Source organism: Nannobrachium achirus (genome assembly GCF_963921795.1).
Source record: "Nannobrachium achirus genome assembly, chromosome: 13".
In the NCBI taxonomy this organism is placed as follows: domain Eukaryota; kingdom Metazoa; phylum Chordata; class Actinopteri; order Myctophiformes; family Myctophidae; genus Nannobrachium; species Nannobrachium achirus.
Window position 1 is genome coordinate 452,064 of NC_137833.1, and position 22,844 is coordinate 474,907.

A 22,844-nucleotide genomic window follows, 5' to 3' on the forward strand; every position below is an offset into this window, starting at 1 on the left:
GGAAATATATATTAGGGCTGGGATGCGATTAAAAAATCCAGTCCCAAAACGTCCCATAGTGCATTGAGCAGAAGGTGTGCAGAGTCTGTACCTTATAATAACCATATATCCTGGTGTGAGGCCCAGAGCGTTGATAAAGGAGCTCAGAACAGATATATATAGAGTACGTATAGACCTAATGATGACCAATCCTAACAGAGATACATATATATTTATAGAGTCTGTACCTTATGATAACCATGTATCCTGGTGTGATTCCCACAGCGTTAATAAAGGAGCTCAGAACACACATATATATATATATATATATATATATATTATAGAGTATGTACAGACCTTATAATAACCATATATCCTGGTGTGAGGCCCAGAGCGTTAATAAAGGAGCTCAGAACAGATATATATAGAGTACGTATAGACCTAATGATGACCAATCCTAACAGAGATACATATATATTTATAGAGTCTGTACCTTATGATAACCATGTATCCTGGTGTGATTCCCACAGCGTTAATAAAGGAGCTCAGAACACACATATATATATATATATATATATATATATATATATATATATATATTATAGAGTATGTACAGACCTTATAATAACCATATATCCTGGTGTGAGGCCCAGAGCGTTAATAAAGGAGCTCAGAACAGATATATATAGAGTTCGTATAGACCTAATGATGACCAATCCTAACAGAGATACATATATATTTATAGAGTCTGTACCTTATGATAACCATGTATCCTGGTGTGAACAGATATATATATATATATATATATATATATATATAGAGAGAGAGAGAGAGAGAGAGAGAGAGAGAGAGAGAGAGAGTCTGTACAGACCTTATGATAACCATGTATCCTGGTGTGAGGCCCAGAGCGTTGATAAAGGAGCTCAGAACAGATATATATAGAGTACGTATAGACCTAATGATGACCAATCCTAACAGAGATACATATATATTTATAGAGTCTGTACCTTATGATAACCATGTATCCTGGTGTGATTCCCACAGCGTTAATAAAGGAGCTCAGAACAGAGACGGTCATGTAGGAAGTGAAGGCAGCGCTGCAGGCTTCAGGACGAGAGCAGGGACCCAGCCTCACCGCCGTGCTACCGCCCCCTACTGGCCCGGAGGAGGAGGACACACAGCTGCAGTTGTGGAACACCTGAGGTGATCAGAAAAAAATATATACAAAAAATTAAATAAATAAAAATAAACAATGGCAACCAAAGAAAACGCAGTAAAGCAATGACGCGCCACTTCCCACGCACGTTTTAGTTCAGGGTGGCTCCTATCCATGCTATCTGATGAGCTGGTAGAATTACTTTTGATTTGGGGCGAAACCATACCTTTATTATCAAAAGGTTAAAGAGCTGTGCTCCGTGTGGCACAGTGGTGCAGTACCTGTCTGTCACCACTAAATGGCACAGTGGTGCACTACCTGTCTGCAGCACCATCTTTCCCATAGCCAGTGTGTTTTTGATTGATTATTGTATTACACAAAAATGGAGAACAGTACAAGTATAGTCAATACAATATAAATGTGTGTGTGTGTGTGTGCGTGCGTGCGTGCGTGCGTGCGTGCGTGCGTGCGTGCGTGCGTGTGTGTGTGTGTGTGTGTACCGTATCTTTCCCATAGCCTGTGGAAGCGGTGCAGCCTGCCATGCATGGGGAGGTGTATGTAGTACCGCTGTCTGAACACACGGGGTCCCACTCCTCTGCTGAGCAGCTGCACTCCCTGTTGCACTCTGACAGCAGGCTGCGGTTCTGGTACCAGCCAGCAGGGGTGCTGTGGAGCAACACAGTTCACCCCGGAAATTACATCATTATTCTCTATAAACCAGTAAGACGCCTAAAGTGACCTCGCCCTAAAGGGCGAGGTCCATCTGTCTTGGCCATATATGGATTCTGTTAGTGTGGTTCTCCTAACAGGCCATCATCTGGCATACAATTTTATACCCATATATGGAGATCCCTAACATAATCCCTTTATCAGTAAATCAGTGTTCCAGTGTGCAGTGGGTCTATAACTCAACCCATTCCAGTGTGCAGTGGGTCTATAACTCTAGTCTAAACCCACCCATTCCAGTGCGCGGTGAGTCCGGCTACAGGCAGTGGGTTTATATATCTAAACCAACCCATTCCAGTGAGCAGTGGGTCTATAACTCTAGTCTAAACCAACCCGTTCCAGTGAGCAGTGGGTCTATAACTCTAGTCTAAACCAACCCGTTCCAGTGTGCAGTGGGTCTATAACTCTAGTCTAAACCAACCCGTTCCAGTGAGCAGTGAGTCTATAACTCTAGTCTAAACCAACCCGTTCCAGTGAGCAGTGGGTCTATAACTCTAGTCTAAACCAACCCGTTCCAGTGGGTCTATAACTCTAGTCTAAACCAACCCGTTCCAGTGAGCAGTGAGTCTATAACTCTAGTCTAAACCAACCCGTTCCAGTGAGCAGTGGGTCTATAACTCTAGTCTAAACCAACCCGTTCCAGTGAGCAGTGGGTCTATAACTCTAGTCTAAACCAACCCGTTCCAGTGAGCAGTGAGTCTATAACTCTAGTCTAAACCAACCCGTTCCAGTGAGCAGTGAGTCCGGCTACAGGCAGGTTGTCACACTTGGTGATGAAGTGCAGCAGCAGCAGCAGGTAGGCCATGAAGGAGGTGACGAAGGACATCTGGGCTCCTGCGACCACGCCCACTCTCCACCTCTTCATCAGAACTCCTCCCAGGAAGATCCCCAGAGCCACCACCGGCAGGTTCAGCACCCCTGGGTGGCATCCATGAGATACGTTATTAACCCTTTGAATCAAGTACACATGGGTACAGTTATACAATAGAATGACAATAAGTTATTAACCGTTTGAAACACATGTGTACAGTTATACAATATGATAACAATACGTTATTAACCCTTTGAATCAAGTACACATGAGTACAGTTATACAATATGATAACAATACGTTATTAACCCTTTGAATCAAGTACACATGGGTACAGTTATACAATAGGATAACGCAAAACATAATTGAAAAAGAAAGAATAAACAAAAAACTGTGGGTATATACAAAGAGGGGTCAGGGAAGGGTAGGGCTGGGCTAGGTTTTTACCAGTTGCGAACGGCTGCTGCCTGTAAGTGGTTTTTCAGGGCGACTTTAAAGGATGCTAGTGATCCACACTCCTTTATGGCCTTCGGTAAGGCGTTCCACAAATTAGTGGTATAGCAGAAGAACGAGTTTGACCCTTTGTTTGAGTTGACTTTGGGTTGAACGTGACCTGTGGCGCTGCCTCTGGTGTTGTCATTGTGGGTTAGGGTTAGGGTTAGGGTCCTTAACGTTTATAAAGTATTTTGCCAGGTACTTGGGTATCTTAGTGGTGTAGTGTATCTTGTACACCAGGGGCCAGTTGCACCACCAGAACGTAAGTTAGGGAGGGAGTAAAGTCCTTACTAGAGGCTTAGTATCTACTAGTTAATTTGTAACTAAGTGAGTTACTAACAGGTGTTGCACCACGACTGCTTAAGGCATAACGTAACTAGTAGACTGTTCCTAAAGTAATGTATAGTCGCATAAAATGACGTCATAGCTCCCGAATCCAATGGAAACGAACTGTTTCTAGTAAGGAAGTAAAGCTTGTATCGTCTTTTGTCAACAGAGAGCTCTGTCTCTCCACTGGCATGTACACAAGTCACTGATATAGGTGCACAGGGCGAGCGCATCCCTGCACACTGCCCTGCAAAAGGATTGTATCACAAATTATATTGGCCTCATACATTTTTCCCCGTTGTGAAGTAACGCAGGGCAACGCATATTTGGAGACACAGGGGAAGAGAGCGCACCGTTCAATTTGCTGTTGTGCTGTATATGCAGTGGTAGAAAAGTATTCAAATGAATTATAAAAGTATCAATCATGCAATATAGAAATACTCAGTCACATTGTGAGCTTGTAGATCGGCTATTTTCAAATGGCCGAAATGTATATAGGGCTTAATGTATGTTTTAAACAGATGGGTCGTTTCATTTTTGAATTAATTAAATAGCCGATATAATGCTGTCTGCCACGTACTTAGTAAGGACTTAGTGCTGCCCAAAGGCCGGTGTAAATATTTAGTAGTTACTTAGAGATACGTTAGAGTGGTGCAACAGCTGAAATTTTAGTAATGCGTAAGTCTTGCCTTAGAAGCCATTTACGTTACAACTAGGCTACGTTTGAACTTAATGTGAGGTGGTGCAACCCGCCCAGATCCATTGCAAGTTGCTGTACTCTGTCATCTACTCTGAGGTGAAGGAGTTTAAGTATCTCTGGTCTTGTTCACGAATGAGAGGAAGGGGAAGACGGAGAAGGAGATCAGCCAGAGAGATCAGCTCCCTTAGAGATAGGGTGAGAAGTTCAGTCACCCGAGAGAGACTTGGAGTAGAACCGCTGCTCCTACGCTTGGAGAGGAGTCAGCTTTGGTGGTTCTGTGCATCTAGTACGGATGCCTCCTGAGTATCTCCCTAGAGAGGTCTTCTATCCTCGTCCCACTGGGAGGAGACCCCCTAGCAGACCAAGGACCAGATGGATTATATCTCCACTAGGAGACCCCCTGGCAGACCAAGGACCAGATGGATTATATCTCCACTAGGAGACCCCCTGGTAGACCAAGGACCAGATGGATTATATCTCCACTAGGAGACCCCCTGGTAGACCAAGGACCAGATGGATTATATCTCCAATAGGAGGAGAACCCCCTGGTAGACCAAGGACCAGATGGATTATATCTCCTCTAGGAGACCCTCTGGTAGACCAAGGACCAGATGGATTATATCTCCTCTAGGAGACCCCCTGGTAGACCAAGGACCAGATGGATTATATCTCCACTAGGAGGAGTCCCCCTGGTAGACCAAGGACCAGATGGATTATATCTCCACTAGGAGACCCTCTGGTAGACCAAGGAACAGATGGATTATATCTCCACTAGGAGACCCTCTGGTAGACCAAGGACCAGATGGATTATATCTCCACTAGGAGGAGAAGACCCCTGTTGTTTGTTACTCTGTTGGAACTGTTACCATTTACCTATCAGGAAGTAGGAAGCAAAGTTACCTATCAGGAAGTAAGAAGCAACATTACCTATCAGGAAGTTGGCTCTGGAGGCGGTCAGTCCAAACTGCTGCTCCATGTACTTGGCCTTGAAGGTCAGCAGACCAATGAAGGAGTTGAACTTCAGGACGCTGCCGCACAGGAGCAGGAAGTAGCTGGGCGTTCCCAACAGGCGCCTCAGAGAAGGCAGGAAGCCTGGAGACGAAACTACTCTGTTAGCATACCTTAGCTATAAGGCTTCTTTCTACGACGCGTCAAATCATCAAACTCTTTGATGTCTCCCGGTGCCTATGGCGTGTTTGAAGCGTTTTACAGTAAGCTATACGTTAAGCCATAGCTTACTGTACGAGGCACCCGCGGCTGAAGAGAAACACTCCAATTCCCAAAATGCAACGGGAGATCACGTGACCGGGAGGTCCGGTTCCCTCTTAGACGGCCAGTGCTATGAGACTCAGAAAAGTGCATTTTTCTCCTAATCTAACTTTTAAATCACGTTCAAGTTTAAAACAAGCCCTTCTCTACCAGCCGTTACAAAAGCACTGCTGACCGCGATTGTTCTTTTTCTGTTCTCAGTGAAAGAAAATACTATAACAAAAGATTACTTCTGATTACTTTTACTCTGAGCCTCCGAAATAAGGTGAAATCAATAACATTTTGGGAACTTAGGGATTTTTGGTCGCGTCGTGGGCACACCAGTTTGTTAAAGCTGCACCATGTTGCCCTTTCTCTTCTGCCCCCGCATTCTAATAGTAGTAGTAATTATTATTATTATTACTTATCTTATTCAGTTTGTTTTAGTTCATTATTGCGACCGTCAGGTCGCAGTTACTATCAAAACCTCGACCAGCTGTCCATCAGTTAGTCAGTCCATCAGTCTGTCTGTCACACGTCACACTTTTGCCCTGCTCATATCTCCGCAACCGTTGCCCCGATCCATGCCAAATTTTGGCAGATTCTTGCAAAAGACATTTTTGGACACTGCTCCTACAAATTCTGCCCTAAAATCACACAAATCGGTACACAGTATGTCTACACTCATCTCATCAACATGGATCTGTCCCATTTAGTGCCACCATCAGGATGATTTTTTCAAACACATTTTTGGACACTGCTCCTACACATTTTGCCCTAAAATCACGCTCTCCTGATTAGGGGGTCTTACTGGTAATAACATGATCTCTACCTTTTGCAATGTCAGTCAGTTTGTCATTACTGGTAGTGTTAGGGTTGTCCTCTGGGAGGTCAGGGGGGTCATGGGGGTCATGGGGGTCGCAGTAGGGTGACGTCAGGTCTTCAGCGGGGTCATCATGATTGGTGGACTGGGTCTGTTGCTGAGGCAGCGTGCGTGGCAGGAACCAGAAAGGAATGCCTGCCAAGACGTGCAATTTATTAGAAAAAACAATATTGAAGGGGCACAGTGGTTAGCGCTTCGCCTCACAGCTAGAAGGTCCTGGGTTCGATTCCCGCCGGGGGACGCTGTGGGTGCTGGGGGCGTGTTTCTCCCTCCGCGTCATCAGTGCCCACACCCTAGGTGGGGTCGGCGATAGGGCCTTTTTGAGTGGAGTTTGCATGTTCTCCCCGTGTCTCCTAGGGTTGATACCCTCACAAAAACATGCAGTAATCCTGGTCTCTATACTGCCTCCCCCTGGCCAGCCGGGTTGCCCGATGGAGGGGAAAGGAACTGGTTGGAATAACGTGTTCCTTCAAGGGTCAAGGTCAAGGTAAACTTTATTTGTCCACAAGGGAAATTTGTCTTGGGCTTTCGCCTCTGCTGCAGCCACACACATCAGTAACAACATAGATAATAGAAATACATGACAGAGGGGCAGTGGCGAAACTATGGAGGTGCAGCTGGTGCGACGGCACCAGGGCCCAGGCACGCAGGGGCCCATGAAGGAGGAGAAAAAAAAAAAAAAAAGTTATGAAAAAAAAATATATATATGAAAGAAAATTATGAAAAAATAAATAAAAATGGGTGGGCCCGGGCCGGGGCCCCACCCGAGTGGGCCCCTGAGTGGGGTGGTGGTCAGTAAAGTAGTCTGAGAAATTTGGGTTTAGGTAACTAGGCTAGGCCCTAGCTGGTGGAGTGCCGAGTGAATGATAATTTGTCCAATCATGCCTTGAGACCTGCCAGGCAGTGCCAGCTGTGTGTCAATCAGTCAGGATGGTCGCGATGACATGACGTAAATTGTTGTGGATGAAAGGCAGAAAGGTTAGCAAGGCTAAACAAGCATCATGTTTAGGAAAAACAAACACAAAAGCGGCTCTCAAAAGAGGACGGAAAGAGAGAAACGGGAAGAGATAAAAGCTAAAATGCCCAAATTAGACAAGTTTTTTACTGCCCAGGGCCAGGGGGCAGGTAGCACGTCTACAATTGAAGCAGCAGCCGCGACCCAAATGCAGCCGCTGAGACCCGCTTCTCCGGCCAGCAGTGAGAAAACTGTCTCCCATGGCTTGCCACCAGCTCCAGGTTTATCAGCTAGCTCTACAATTGAAGTGGCATCGATTCTACCGCCGCGTCCTGCTTCTCCGGGCGGCCAAGAGGAGACTGTCCCGCCGGAGGTCAGCGAGAGCGGCTTGCTGCCAGCTAGTTCCACAAGTGAAGCCGAAGTGGCGGCCCTACCACCGCGTCCCATTTCCCCGGCCCCGCCACAGCTGCCTCAGGCTCAGAGGTCAGAGTCGGCGGAGCGGGCGGACACTGGACCTGTTGCAGCAGGCTCTGAATCACAGTCACGGTCACGGATGCCGACAGATAGAGGACTCTATGACATGACTGATAAGGCTCCCGATGCCAAGACAAAAGGCTATATAATAGCCACTGGTTCATGTAGGCCAACTGGACCGTTCCCCAGAGACAAAAAGCAAGGAAACAGGTGCTTCTCCGAAACGTACTACACCACCACTACCAAGGCAGGTATCAAACTCCAGCGATCATGGCTGTGCTATTCACCCATATTAGACTGTGCATATTGTGAGCCGTGCTGGCTATTTGCGGACCGAGGCGCACCGTTCTATAGTGGTGGATGGGTCAGCGGAGTAAGAGATTGGACGCATCTGTCTAGGAATATTGACACACATTCATCATCGCAGATTCATACCGGGTCGTGTGCTGTTTATGAACAATGGAAAAGAAACGGTAGAATTGATGCAGATATGGAGAGAGATGTTAAAAATGCTGCCAATTACTGGAGACAGGTACTTGATCGTATTATCAATGTTACAATCACTCTGGCCACTTGTGATTTGGCTTTTAGAGGACACAGGGAGAGCATTGGACAGTACGACTCTAATAGCGGTAACTTTCTCAGTATTATACACCTCTTGGCACGTTATGATCCTGTTCTGAAAGAACTTATTGAGCGGCCACAAGGTTCTGTTAAATACCTAAGTTCTGCTATTCAGAACGAAATCATCTACATTATTGCAAAACGGGTGCAGTGTGACATACAAGTGGAAATAAACAGTGCTCCTTTTTTCTCGGTTATTATGGACACCACCCAGGACATTTCTAAAAAAGACCAGCTGAGCCAGGTATACAGGTATGTAACAATTCAAAGGAATGAAAAGGGCATTGCCACAGATGTCGTCATAAACGAGGCTTTTGTAGGTTTTGAGGAAACAGTGGACACAACAGCCGCGGAGCTGCAGAAGAAAATTCTAGAGAGCATACAGAGTAACGGATTTGATTTGAGCAAGTGTCGGGGGCAAGGCTACGACGGCGCGGCTAACATGAGCGGAGTGTATTCGGGTGTGCAGGCCAGGATCCGGGAGATCGAGCCGCTTGCCAAATATGTACACTGTGCTGCACACAATCTGAATTTAACACTGAACGATTCAGTAAAAGATATAACAGAGATGCGTACATTTTATGAAACTGTTGAGTGTCTTTATACTTTTTTCGGCCAAAGTATAAAGAGATGGTCGCTCCTTACTAATATAGTTTCATCTGAACTCTCAGAGCATGCCAACGTTACTCTAAAACGCCTCTGCCCCACCAGGTGGTCCTCAAGGCACGATGCCCTTGCTGCGCTGAGGTACCGTTATGTAGATATCCTGAAAGCTTTAACTAAAATCAACCTCGTCAGCGAAAAAAAAGAAGAGCGGGATGAAGCTACAGCCCTAAGAAAAAAAATTGAAGATTTCAGCTTTATTTTCCTAGTTGTACAGCAAACAAAAGTACTGGAAAACGTGAATGCAGTGTCAAAGATGTTGCAGACAAAAGATGTCGACCTCCTAAAAGCAGCCGGTTTCCTAGATAATATAATTAAGACCCTCTCTGCATTTCGTGGGGATTTTGATCAGGTCAAGCGAACGGCTCAAAATATTGCTGCAAAATGGGGAGCACGGACAGAGTTCATGGAAAGGCGCACAAGGAGAGTTAAACGCCACTTCGATGAACTCTGTGAAGACCAAAGGCTTACTGATAGCGAAAGCTATTTTAGGATTAATGTTTTCAACACCAGCCTCGACATAATTATAAGCCAGCTAAAGCAGAGATTCATTGGAATGCGTGAAACCAACGAGATGTTCCAAGCTCTCCACCCTGGCACACTGAATGAAGCGCAGGATGATGCGCTGTACCAGCACGCACGGCGCCTCATGGAACATTACTGCAGGGATTTGAGTGACAGTTTCCCAGACCAACTCCTCTCATTCAGAGCCTGCTTTAAGTCCGAAATAGAAAAAGAGCCAACTGTGAAGGATATGGCTAAGATGTTAATTGTGGAAAACAGCACCATGGCAGCATCATTTACTGAAGTGTGCACTGCATTACTGTTATACCTCACAATACCTGTCACTGTCGCGAGTGCAGAGCGCTCATTCTCCAAGCTCAAGTTGATAAAGAGTTACTTAAGGAGCAGCATGGGACAAGTAAGACTTTGTGGACTGGCTATACTATCTATTGAAAACAGCAGAGCAAGGACTTTGGACGTCAGCAGCATCGTTGATGAGTTTGCTGAACGCAAGGCCCGCAAGATGACCTTCTAATAAGTGGTGAGTACACAGTACAGCTTCTTTCTCTTTAGCCCCTTTTCGACTGCAGCTTTAGCACCACACCACACCACACCACACCACACCACTCCACACCACACCAGTGACACCACATACAAATATCTACATTTTCCATGACACAAAAGAACCCCTATCAGTAAGAAACACATTGAACCTTTTAACTGTGATTATAACACAATATACATTTGTATTACAACTATCCTAAATTATAATTCACTGTAATGGATTATAATTGTGATTATAATACACTATAAATTATATTAATGTATTACTATGATAATTATAAGACACTTTATAATAGTGGTTATAACACAATAGAATCTATTATCATGTATTACAACTATATCCTGGTGGTCTAAATGAAAAGTCAGTTTTTCATGTATGTAACATACATGGAATACATACATATATATAACATACATGTATATAATACACTTAATACATGTATACTGTAAGTGTGTTATAAGTGCCACCATATCCATTCATTAATGCTGTGTTGGCATGCTGTATAATGAGCTGTGTGTTTCTTGATGCTTATACTGTGCAAGCTTTGTCGAATCTATTTAAACTTTTAATAGTTTGGAGATCATCAGGCTGTGCTGTGGTAGTTTGAGCCCAGGTCAGGGCATGCTGATGTTAGATATAAGTGTTGATATGGAGCTTTGGTCGTTGTCCATGGTACTGACAGGCTGGTTTACAGGATGAGTGTGTGTAAGTGATTACATGGTGACAATAGTGTGTGTGTGTGTGTGTGTGTGTGTGTGTGTGTGTGTGTGTGTGTGTGTGTGTGTGTGTGTGTGTGTGTGTGTGTGTGTGTGTGTGCTATTATAGGAAGCTGCTGGATTTGGAGGAGGCGGGTTGTTTCCTTTACCCATGATTGTTGTCTGCTGACAGATAGCAGACTGCTGTGTTCTGCCCTATACATTCACTTTGTAACTGGCTGTTCTCCTAATTATCTTACTGCTGTGTTCTGCCCTATACATTCACTTTGTAACTGGCTGTTCTCCTAATTATCTTACTGCAATGATATTGTTTATGTCCTTTGTACATTCTTGTACTTCTGCTTATGTGGACATAAATAAACATTTCAAATGTCGCTTGCGCTTGTGTCTATAGGGGTGGGTTGGGTGGGTTGGGGGGCCCACAACAAATATCTGCACCAGGGCCTATCACAATGTTGTTTCGCCACTGCAGAGGGGGGACACAACATTACACCGTGCACAGTGATTAATCAATACTCTCAGTCAGTGCTGTTTCAGAGCCTCGTTCAACAATTTAGTGGACACGGGTACAAATGATTTTTTAAACCTAATGTACTTCCATTTAGGTTCACTGTACCTTCTTCCAGAAGGTAGACAACAATTTGGACCTCAGTTGAGAGATTACGGAACCAAACTGTAATGCCAAATCTAACCATGCAGGCTCTCGAAGACCGCTCGATAGAACACTAACATAAACTTTTGGTCAACACCGTGAACCCTCAGACGGCGGAGGAAGTGTAGTCTTTGCTGTAGTTTACTACAGAGACTGTCCACATGTGTATTCCAAGTTAGTGAATTGTCAATAGAAATGCCCAAGTATTTATATGAAGAAACCTGTGAGATTCCACGCGTTACGTCCATCCCGGGGAAATCCCCCCTGTCAGGTGAAAAGAAACAACTTGGACTACTCATGCATTGAAGGAAGTATGAGGTCAGTCCGTTGTCTCCCCAGGCGCAGCAGAGGGAGAGCAGAGCCCAGGATTACATAGGCAATTGGCACTTTGTGAAAATGGGTTGCAAAATCGTGGGATAAAAATTATAAAAATAGTCAAAAAAGAAAAGAAAAAGAAAAAAGAAAACCAATATTGATTGATTGATTGAATATGTTATCAGACAGAAATGGAGAACAGTACAAGTATAGTCAATTCATTAAAACAATTAGTACAGTACAAGTACAGTTAACACATGGGTGACTAACAGGTCATTTTGAGATCGCAAAGTGCAATAACTCTCCCCGTGAAGGTGTTCTCGTTTTTTTTTTCCCCTTCTGAAATGTTTCCTAAGAAATGAAATAATATACCATTATACCACTCTGACTGTTAGTTATCGGTCATAAAGACAGGTCTCACCCATTCCTCCCCCTCCCAGAAGCGAGGAGAGAATTTCACACCTTTTGCGCTCTCCATTTGAGAGGTGAATTGAAATGCTAATTCACATTTGGAAGACAATAGAACTCCCGCTGGCAGCAGGGGAGGAGGTGTTGCTCTCCTGGGCCAAAAGGGAGAGAATGTACCTATCAATTTGACTGATAAATGCAGTCAGAGTGGAAGTGATTTTATTTGTTGTATTCTTTTCCCCAGTCACCCGAGTGTTAAACACCCTGCCTAAAAGGAACATCCCAAATAAGTCCCTTCTTGGTATTGTTTACGTCGGAAATCCTTGGTAGGCCTATTCAATTCATGGACAAAGCAAATAGCAAGCAAAATAATAATAATACATTAAAAGATCATTGCAGTTATAAAAACACTATATGTACAGGGTAGGGGAAACAAGGGGGAGGGCTTAGGTATGGGGGGGGGGGGTGCTCACTTCTCGCCTGTCTATGGGAGAAGTGATAACTATTGATAATTGAAGCATGAATACAGAATATCTTTCTTCATAGACTATTTGACTATCAGTTGCAGTACTACCTGCCAAGAGCAAGAGGGCAGCAGAAACCAGGAAGCCCAGCCACCAGGCGCCCACCCAGCGAGAGTCTTTAGGGCTGATGTTCACTTTATCTGAAATAACAACAATAATATGATGTTCACTTTATCTGAAATAACAACAATATGATGTTCACTTTATCTGAAATACAATAATATGATGTTCACTTTATCTGAAATAACAACAATATGATGTTCACTTTATCTGAAATACAACAATATGATGTTCACTTTATCTGAAATAACAACAATATGATGTTCACTTTATCTGAAATATAACAATATGATGTTCACTTTATCTGAAACAACAACAATATGATGTTCACTTTATCTGAAATACAACAATATGATGTTCACTTTATCTGAAATAACAACAATATGATGTTCACTTTATCTGAAATAACAACAATATGATGTTCACTTTATCTGAAATACAACAATATGATGTTCACTTTATCTGAAAAAACAACAATATGATGTTCACTTTATCTGAAATATAACAATATGATGTTCACTTTATCTGAAAAAACAACAATATGATGTTCACTTTATCTGAAATAATGCTTCAAATATTTATTTTTGTTAAAACAATCAGGACCAATCAGCAGAGAGAACCCTTTATCAGCTTACATTCTCTAGTGTTTCACTTCCTAGTATGTCAAAGATAACTGATTTACAAGCTCACACTCTACAGTCTATTGCAGTATTCTCACACTGCATACATGACTGACTCCTGACTTCTGACTGCAATAGACTGTAGAGTGTGAGCTTGTAAATCAGTTATCTTCGAAAAGCCAAAGTATAAAAGACATACTAGGAACAGAAACACTAGAGAATGTAAGCTGATAAAAGGGTTCTATCTCCTGATTGGTTGAGCATTTGAAACCCCCAGCCCATAGGAGTAAATACAGTGACACATATCACCCATAGGAGTACAGTGACACATATCACCCATAGGACACATATCACCCATAGGAGTACAGTGACACATATCACCCATAGGAGTACAGTGACACATATCACCCATAGGAGTAAATACAGTGACACATATCACCCATAGGAGTACAGTGACACATATCACCCATAGGAGTACAGTGACACATATCACCCATAGGAGTAAATACAGTGACACATATCACCCATAGGAGTACAGTGACACATATCACCCATAGGAGTACAGTGACACATATCACCCATAGGAGTACAGTGACACATATCACCCATACATATCACCCATAGGAGTACAGTGACACATATCACCCATAGGAGTACAGTGACACATATCACCCAAAGGACACATATCACCCATAGGAGTACAGTGACACATATCACCCATAGGAGTACAGTGACACATATCACCCATAGGAGCACAGTGACACATATCACCCATAGGAGTACAGTGACACATATCACCCAAAGGACACATATCACCCATAGGAGTACAGTGACACATATCACCCATACATATCACCCATACATATCACCCATACATATCACCCATCCATATCACCCATACATATCACCCATACATATCACCCATAGGACACATATCACCCATAGGAGTAAATACAGTGACACATATCACCCATAGGAGTACAGTGACACATATCACCCATAGGAGTAAATACAGTGACACATATCACCCATAGGAGTACAGTGACACATATCACCCATAGGAGTACAGTGACACATATCACCCATAGGAGTACAGTGACACATATCACCCATAGGAGTAAATACAGTGACACATATCACCCATAGGAGTACAGTGACACATATCACCCATAGGAGTACAGTGACACATATCACCCATAGGAGTACAGTGACACATATCACCCATAGGAGTAAATACAGTGACACATATCACCCATAGGAGCACAGTGACACATATCACCCATAGGAGTAAATACAGTGACACATATCACCCATAGGAGTAAATACAGTGACACATATCACCCATAGGAGTAAATACAGTGACACATATCACCCATAGGAGTAAATACAGTGACACATATCACCCATAGGAGTACAGTGACACATATCACCCATAGGAGTACAGTGACACATATCACCCATAGGAGTACAGTGACACATATCACCCATAGGAGTAAATACAGTGACACATATCACCCATAGGAGTACAGTGACACATATCACCCATAGGAGTACAGTGACACATATCACCCATAGGAGCACAGTGACACATATCACCCATAGGAGTACAGTGACACATATCACCCATAGGAGTACACTGACATCACCTCCTCCTGCCCCAGCTTCCCTCCCAGTTGTGTTCACACAGACTCCACGGTGGATTCAAACCCACAAACTTTATGGTGGGTTAGGGTTAGGGTTAGAGTTACCCTCTATGGTGGCGGGCATGGGCTTGCATGGAATGGGTTGGTCACCACTGTGCCATTTGTTTAGAGGGAGTTCAGGTGATTTTTTACATACATACCCAGATCAGCGTATCCTTCACCAACAACAGAGATACGTTACGTACCCAGATCAACCAATCCTACGTCCACGTACAGTTTGGCACAGTACGACCCCAGCAGGAACCCAAACATAGGACCCAGTAGAGTGATGGTCTGAAGACACGCTGTAACATACAGAGAACATACATAGAACATACATGTAACATAGAACATATAGGACCCAGTAGAGTGATGGTCTGGAGACACGCTGTAACATACATAGAACATACATGTAACATACATGTAAGATATATAGATGTAAGATATATAGAACATATTTAGAAGATCATGTGTTGTTACATAGTAGATCTTAGATCATGTGTTTATGTTACCGATGTAGAAGGGAGAGTCTCGGCCTTGGAGAAGTCATCGATGTAGGAGATAATAACGTGTTTTTCTTATCGATGTAGGAGATAATAACATGTTTATCTTATTGATGTAGGAGATAATAACATGTTTATCTTATTGATGTAGGAGATAATAACATGTTTATCTTATTGATGTAGGAGATAATAACGTGTTCATCTTATTGATGTAGGAGATAATAACATGTTTATCTTATTGATGTAGGAGATAATAACGTGTTCATCTTATTGATTTAGGAGATACGGTGATAACGTGTTCATCTTACCGATATAGAAAGGAGAGTTCTCGGCCTTGGAGAAGTCATCGATGTAGGAGATCCCCAGAGGAGTGACAGGAGTTTCTCCGATGCCTCTCAGAACGTTGCCCAGGAGAACGTAGACCCACATGATAGAACTGTCCTTCTGACATAGACCTAGAACACACAGAACTGTCCTTCTGACATAGACCTAGAACACATAGAACTGTCCTTCTGACATAGATCTAGAACACATAGAACTGTCCTTCTGACATAGATCTAGAACACATAGAACTGTCCTTCTGACATAGACCTAGAACACATAGAACTGTCCTTCTGACATAGACCTAGAACACATAGAACTGTCCTTCTGACATAGACCTAGAACACACAGAACTGTCCTTCTGACATAGACCTAGAACACATAGAACTGTCCTTCTGACATAGATCTAGAACACATAGAACTGTCCTTCTGACATAGATCTAGAACACATAGAACTGTCCTTCTGACATAGACCTAGAACACATAGAACTGTCCTTCTGACATAGACCTAGAACACATAGAACTGTCCTTCTGACATAGACCTAGAACACATAGAACTGTCCTTCTGACATAGATCTAGAACACATAGAACTGTCCTTCTGACATAGATCTAGAACACATAGAACTGTCCTTCTGACATAGATCTAGAACACATAGAACTGTCCTTCTGACATAGATCTAGAACACATAGAACCATCCTTCTGACATAGATCTAGAACACATAGAACTGTCCTTCTGACATAGATCTAGAACACATAGAACCATCCTTCTGACATAGATCTAGAACACATAGAACCATCCTTCTGACATAGATCTAGAACACATAGACCCACGACCCACGTGATAGAACTGTCCTTCTGACATAGACCTAGAACACATAGACCCACGACCCACGTGATAGAACTGTCCTTCTGACATAGACCTAGAGAACCACACCAGGTAAATATACTGTAAAAATGTAATTTAATGCCTTAAAGAGGCGGTGCCATAGTTTTGTACTTGTTCTGGTTTTCATGTGTCTAGGAGGTTGACAGTACTTTATTAGACCCCCTGGTGTGGTTGTTATGAGCAATTATGCATTCACTTTGTATTTGGGGTTTCTTCCTGGAGGCTGACACCTTGTGGGTCAAAAGTGCCGATCCAAAAACACAGATAGTGACATCATATAATCATCCCCTCCCCTTTTACCGTTCACCCAACACTGTGGGTGTGGCTAGCTGGGTCACCACCCACCATGACATCCAGGCATACTTAATGGGTGTGGCCACATAAAAAAACACATTTTTAACTTTCTGTACACTTTTTTGGAGAAAAGAAAATCTTCCTTCTAGTATAATCATAATACCTGATAATCATGTTTTTTTTCGCACCTTGTGCATTTTCCTGTTTTGTTTCTCCCTGTCTTGTCTTGTTTTGTTTTTTAGTTTTATGTCCTGAGGACAACGGATGGAAATTAGCCTTAGCTATTAACTCCAGCTGGTTTACACTGACATCATGTGTAAATGTTGTTGTGCAACATGTCAAATCAAAATCAAATCAACCTTTATTTATAAAGCACATTTAAAAACGACAGTGTCGACCAAAGTGCTGTACAACAGGAGAAAACAATGCAACAGGAAAACACAACAACAATACAACAAAAATAAAAAATGCAATGTAAACAGACCAAAGGAGGTGAACAAAATAAAACATAAGCTCAGCTTAAGTGAGTCTTGAGGAGAGTAGAGAATGTACTGGGCAGCCCTGACATGGAGGGGTAGGTGGTTCCAGAGCCTAGGGGCGGCCACGGCAAAGGCACGATCGCCCCTAGTTATAAGCCGGGAGGTGGCTGTAGGGTTTAGCAAAGAAAGTTCAGCAGACCGTAAGGCCCTAGCTGGGTTATATCATTCTACCAACTCAGCCAGGTATGTGGGGGCCAGCCCATTAATAGATTTAAAAGTGGTTAAAAGTATTTTAAAATCAATTTCTAAATTTAACTGGGAGCCTGTGGAGGGAGGCCAATTCTGGGGAGATATGGTCGCGCTTTTTAGTGCCCGTGAGGAGGCGCGCAGACGCATTTTAGACTAATTGTAGACGACTAATTGATGATTGGTCAATACCGCAATATAAGGCGTTGCAGTAGTCCAACCTAGATGATATAAATGCGTGAATCAGCATTTCAAGCTGCTTGGGAGGGAGAAATGGTTTGACCTTAGAAATGAGACGTAATTGGATTTGATTACAGATGTCAAAGTCTATGTGTTCATGAACTGGCACTGTCCTGTCTAAATGGACTAGTAAAGTAAAGTAAAGTAAAGTAAATTAAAGTACAGTAATGCTACATTCAATCCCTCATATACACATGTTTCCAGTGTCCCATGAGCCCTCGGTGGGCATCACCTCCTGTTCCTCTTAGCTGTTTCATTCTGATTGGTTGCTGTGAGCCTGAATCTCTGCATGGTGATTGGTTGCTGTTGCTGTGATCCTGAATCTCTGCATGGTGATTGGCAGGGACGTGCTGGGCACATGATTCAGCCCGGGAAAAGGAGCTGGAGAGGCCACGTGCCAGATTTTATTCGCCTTCCGGGCGCGCAGCGAGGCCCCAAATACTAACCGATCAGCGGTTACTGTGATTTTAGCTCTCATTGTTTTTCTGGTATAAAGAGAGTCTAATGATGTTGTATGTACAGTAGACCATCCAGGAGTAGTCAAGGAAGCTAGGGAGTAGTGGGCCGGTATTCAGATGATAGACAAGCCAGTAGGGCCAATGTGATGACTCTGTGGGCTGCTGATACTCAGCGCTATAGAGAGATCTCTCTCTATAGCACTGCTGCTACTCAAAGATTGACCATTTCAGATCATGAGACAAGCCAGTGGGCCAATTACATGAGTTATATTTACTTCGTGGGCCGGCCGTTTCTTTTAATGGCCGGCCTGGACCGGCCGGGAATGGACTGGCTGTTCGGGAGTTGTCCCGCTTTTCCCAATGGCCAGCACGTCCCTGGTGATTGGCTGCTGTTGCTGCTGTGATCCTGAATCTCTGCATGGTGATTGGTTGTGTTGCTGCTGTGAGCCTGAATCTCTGCATGGTGATTGGTTGTGTTGTTGTTGTGATCCTGAATCTCTGCATGGTGATTGGTTGTGTTGTTGCTGTGATCCTGAATCTCTGCATGGTGATTGGTTGTTGTTGTTGCTGTGATCCTGAATCTCTGCATGATGATTGGTTGTTGTTGTTGCTGTGAGCCTGAATCTCTGCATGGTGATTGGTTGTGTTGCTGCTGTGAGCCTGAATCTCTGCATGGTGATTGGTTGTGTTGTTGCTGTGAGCCTGAATCTCTGCATGGTGATTGGTTGTGTTGTTGCTGTGGGCCTGAATCTCTGCATGGTGATTGGTTGGTGCTTTGTTAAGTCATTTGAATCAGCTGTGTGGAGGAAGTGGAGCACACATAAGCATTTTAACCCTTTCAGCTCTCCAGTAGGCACACTGGGAAATCAGCCCCGGGCAGAAACCAGCCCCGGGCAGAAACCAGCCCCGGGCAAGGTCCTAGCATCAATAAATAAATCATCTGTACAGTGAAACTAAACAAACTGTAGGATGACAGGTAAGCAAATGAACCTGGCATCTGTTCTGCATAACAGGTTGTCAAGGCTAGGGCGGTGCAAGGGTTGTAGGTTGTAGGGAGATGCGAGAGACTAGGAAAGTCTTTTGTACCGGCTGCTCTCAAGCTGTACAACGAGACACACAACGGTCGATTGACAAGGACTACCTTCCTAACATAGGACGACGTTAGCCTTTTTCTTTACTGTAACTATATCTGCAATGACTCTGACCTCGAAGGACCTTCCAGGGAGGGTGTTCTTGTTCGTCTTGCTGCGTCACCCTTTCTTGTTGTTTTTTATGCTAGTTGTTTTTATCGCTCTGACCTTTGGACACTGCACTATTAGGTTGTGTTAGTAGCTTTTTAGTATGTCTGCTTGTGTTTGACATGATGTTGTTGAGATACCTGTTGCACTAACTAGCAATGGGCCCGATTCACCAACCTACTTACGAACGTTCTTACGAAGAAATTTGTTCTTAGACCCTTTTAAGAAGTTTTTTAAGAAGATTTGGCATTCACCAATGTTTTCTTAGCTGTGATTTGTTCTTATGTTAAGAAAAAATCTACGCACACTGTAGAGCACTCTTAGGGTGGCCTTTTAGTTCTTAAGTGTGACATGCTGTGCTAAATTAATTTATTCTTTATGTTTCTTCAATTCTACAGTTGTATAATAATATGATTTAAATCACCAAAATATTTGTATCATATCTTTAGAGCAGTGGTTCTCAAAGAGTGGTTTGGGGACCCCCAATGATCCTTTAGGAAGTTCCAGGGGGAACCATTTTAACCCAGTTTTAAACTTTGTTTGAAAATAGCCGATCTACAAGCTCACAAAATAGCCGATCTACAAGCTCACAACGCATTACCATTACAGCCCATTTTGAGCTTGTAGATCGTATATTTTTTAAACACTATGATAAATCTTGAAAAATCTTCCCAGGCAGAAAATATTTTCAGGTGGGGGTCTGCAGAATGCATGTCAATGTGGTGGTCCTTGACATGAAAATGTTTAGAACCACTGCTTTAGACTAGTTTTCAACGGGTCTGAAAATTGCATCCCAACCCAAAATGCCCCCCCCCCCAACCCTTCATCACCCCCCCCCCCCCCCCCCATAACCCAACTCCCTACACCCTCACCCCCATATCCCAACAGCTGCCGCATGCCCATTGTCCTGTCCCCTTCCTACCTGAAAGCCCCCCTTGCACCATATCCCAACCCCACCCCTACTTCACCCCATTACATACCAAGCAGCTGCTAACTTAAAGCCTCTATACCCACCCACCAGCTTTCAGTAATACAATGTTTTATATCCACTAATAATGCTATTTCCAAACATGAAATATGGATAACATTCTAATTTCAGCAAATTTACCTTGATGTCTATAGTGAAATAATAAAATACATTCATTCATTACATACAAATAATTAGCTGTTCACTTCAGAAGTACCTCACAGAAGTATTGATATATATCTTTTTAATGTTTGGAGTCTAGTGTTCCACCATCTTTACACTTTAGGGATTCTTGACTTCATTCTCTCAACTTTATTTCTGTGAGTGATTTCTTGTGATTTCTGTGTACAGCAATCAAACACAGGTGTGACTGCAGAGAGTGTCATGAAGTCGTGCCTTATATGGGGATTTGTGGGTGGCTCCCTATGGTAATAGGGATGCAAATTAGGATATGTGGGGTGTCTACCTATGATAATTAGGATTACCTGGCACACCCCTTCAAGTTACGAGGATTGGCATTCTTCATGAAAAGAACATAGTTTTGCCTTCCTAAGAACGTTTCATGAATCGGACTCAACTTCACTTAGGAATTCACTTACGAAGAAATTTAAGAACAGGTTAAGAAGAAAGTTAAGAACTTATTGGTGAACGATTTGTTCCCTTTCTTGTTGTACCTTGCTCTTACTGTACTTACTGTACTCTGTTCTTGTTTTTTTCTTTTTTATCTTTTTCATACTTCTCTGTAACTTTGTAAATAACCTTTTACTGCTGTGCTGCCTCTGGGAAACTGATTTTCCGTCTTGGAACAATAAAGGTATCTATCTATCTAGGGTGGAGTCTGATGTCTGTTGTGTTTGAGTTTTTAAACACTTAGAACCGACTCTGCTCTGCCTCATTCTGCATTTGGAGCGTGACCGGTCTTACCTGAGTGGGGAGGTCCAGAAGGAGTCTGTTCTGCTCGCTCCTCAGCACTCTGACAAGCAGCCAGGCTCCCACTGTCATTCTGGGAACCTCGGATCACACTGTCATATGTGTACCTGTTGATACAAGGTAAAAGTGTCATATGTTTATCTGTTGATACAAGACGACAGTGTGTGTATCTGTTGATACAAGATGACAGTGTCATAGTGTATCTGTTGATAAAAGGTGACAGTGTGTGTATCTGTTGATACAAGATGACAGTGTCATGTTTATCTATCCCAACCATACATTTGCCCTTGGGGGCCACTTTGGTGGTGGTGGTCTTTGTAGATACAGTATGTGTAGGTTCAGCAGGTCTTATGTAGATACAGTATGTGTAGGTTCAGCAGTTGTTTAATTGTCTAAAAAACATAATACAAACTGATGGTGTGAAAATCTGGAAGGTGGGGGGGAGGGGCGTTCCATGGAGAAGTGTTTATCAGTAGTTTATGGTAGTTTACCTTCCCATAAAGAAGTGAGGCAGCCTGGTACACATACCTTCCATAAAGAAGTGAGGCAGCCTGGTACACATACCTTCCCATGAAGAAGTGAGGCAGCCCGGTGCACAGCGCTCCTGCAGACATGAGTAGACATCCCAGAGCGATGAGCCGCGGGCGATGGAGGCGAGCGCCGAAATGACTGACCACCGCTAGGAACAGCAGGTTACCTAGGAGACCACACACACACACACGCGCGCGTGCACGCGCACACACACACACACACGCACACAGGGGGTGTTATAAAGTGAATAGAGATCAATGTACATACTGTATATGTTTATGTATTATTACCCATCTCAAAGCCTCCATGGATCAGCCCTGTCAGATACATACAGTTGTATGCATTTCGTTTTGTCCGGATAGTATTTACATTATAGATAGATATACAGATATAGATATAGATATAGATATAGATATAGATTATACTGACCCATCTCCAAGCCTCCATCGATCAGTCTGGTCAGATTATATTAGTACATAATCTATTCAGTACATGCTAGGGCATTAACGACTTGTGATTTTTGCAAGTCGACTCGACTCAGTAAAAAAGTTGAATTGAAGTCGACTTTTATCGTTTGATGATGTCATCACATCACACACGACCCCCCCCCCCCCCCCCCCCCCCCAGATGATTTAACTTAATGTGAAACATTGTTTTCTCAC

The 22,844-nt window shown here is 43.3% G+C and overlaps 1 protein-coding gene across 1 annotated transcript in view; it reads right to left on the reverse strand.

Moving 5' to 3' along the window:
- slco1e1 (solute carrier organic anion transporter family, member 1E1) overlaps positions 1 to 22,844 on the reverse strand; it is a gene marked incomplete at both ends in the record, with an annotated part of 34,761 nt that overhangs the window by 4,344 nt on the left and 7,573 nt on the right. The window contains 10 exons of the mRNA XM_080740053.1: positions 987 to 1,177; positions 1,636 to 1,801; positions 2,584 to 2,779; positions 5,122 to 5,286; positions 6,275 to 6,460; positions 12,776 to 12,865; positions 15,294 to 15,392; positions 15,899 to 16,045; positions 21,646 to 21,758; positions 22,216 to 22,348. Of these exons, the coding sequence (XP_080596179.1) occupies positions 987 to 1,177; positions 1,636 to 1,801; positions 2,584 to 2,779; positions 5,122 to 5,286; positions 6,275 to 6,460; positions 12,776 to 12,865; positions 15,294 to 15,392; positions 15,899 to 16,045; positions 21,646 to 21,758; positions 22,216 to 22,348 (1,486 nt within the window). The remainder of the gene's footprint in view (positions 1 to 986; positions 1,178 to 1,635; positions 1,802 to 2,583; positions 2,780 to 5,121; positions 5,287 to 6,274; positions 6,461 to 12,775; positions 12,866 to 15,293; positions 15,393 to 15,898; positions 16,046 to 21,645; positions 21,759 to 22,215; positions 22,349 to 22,844) is intronic.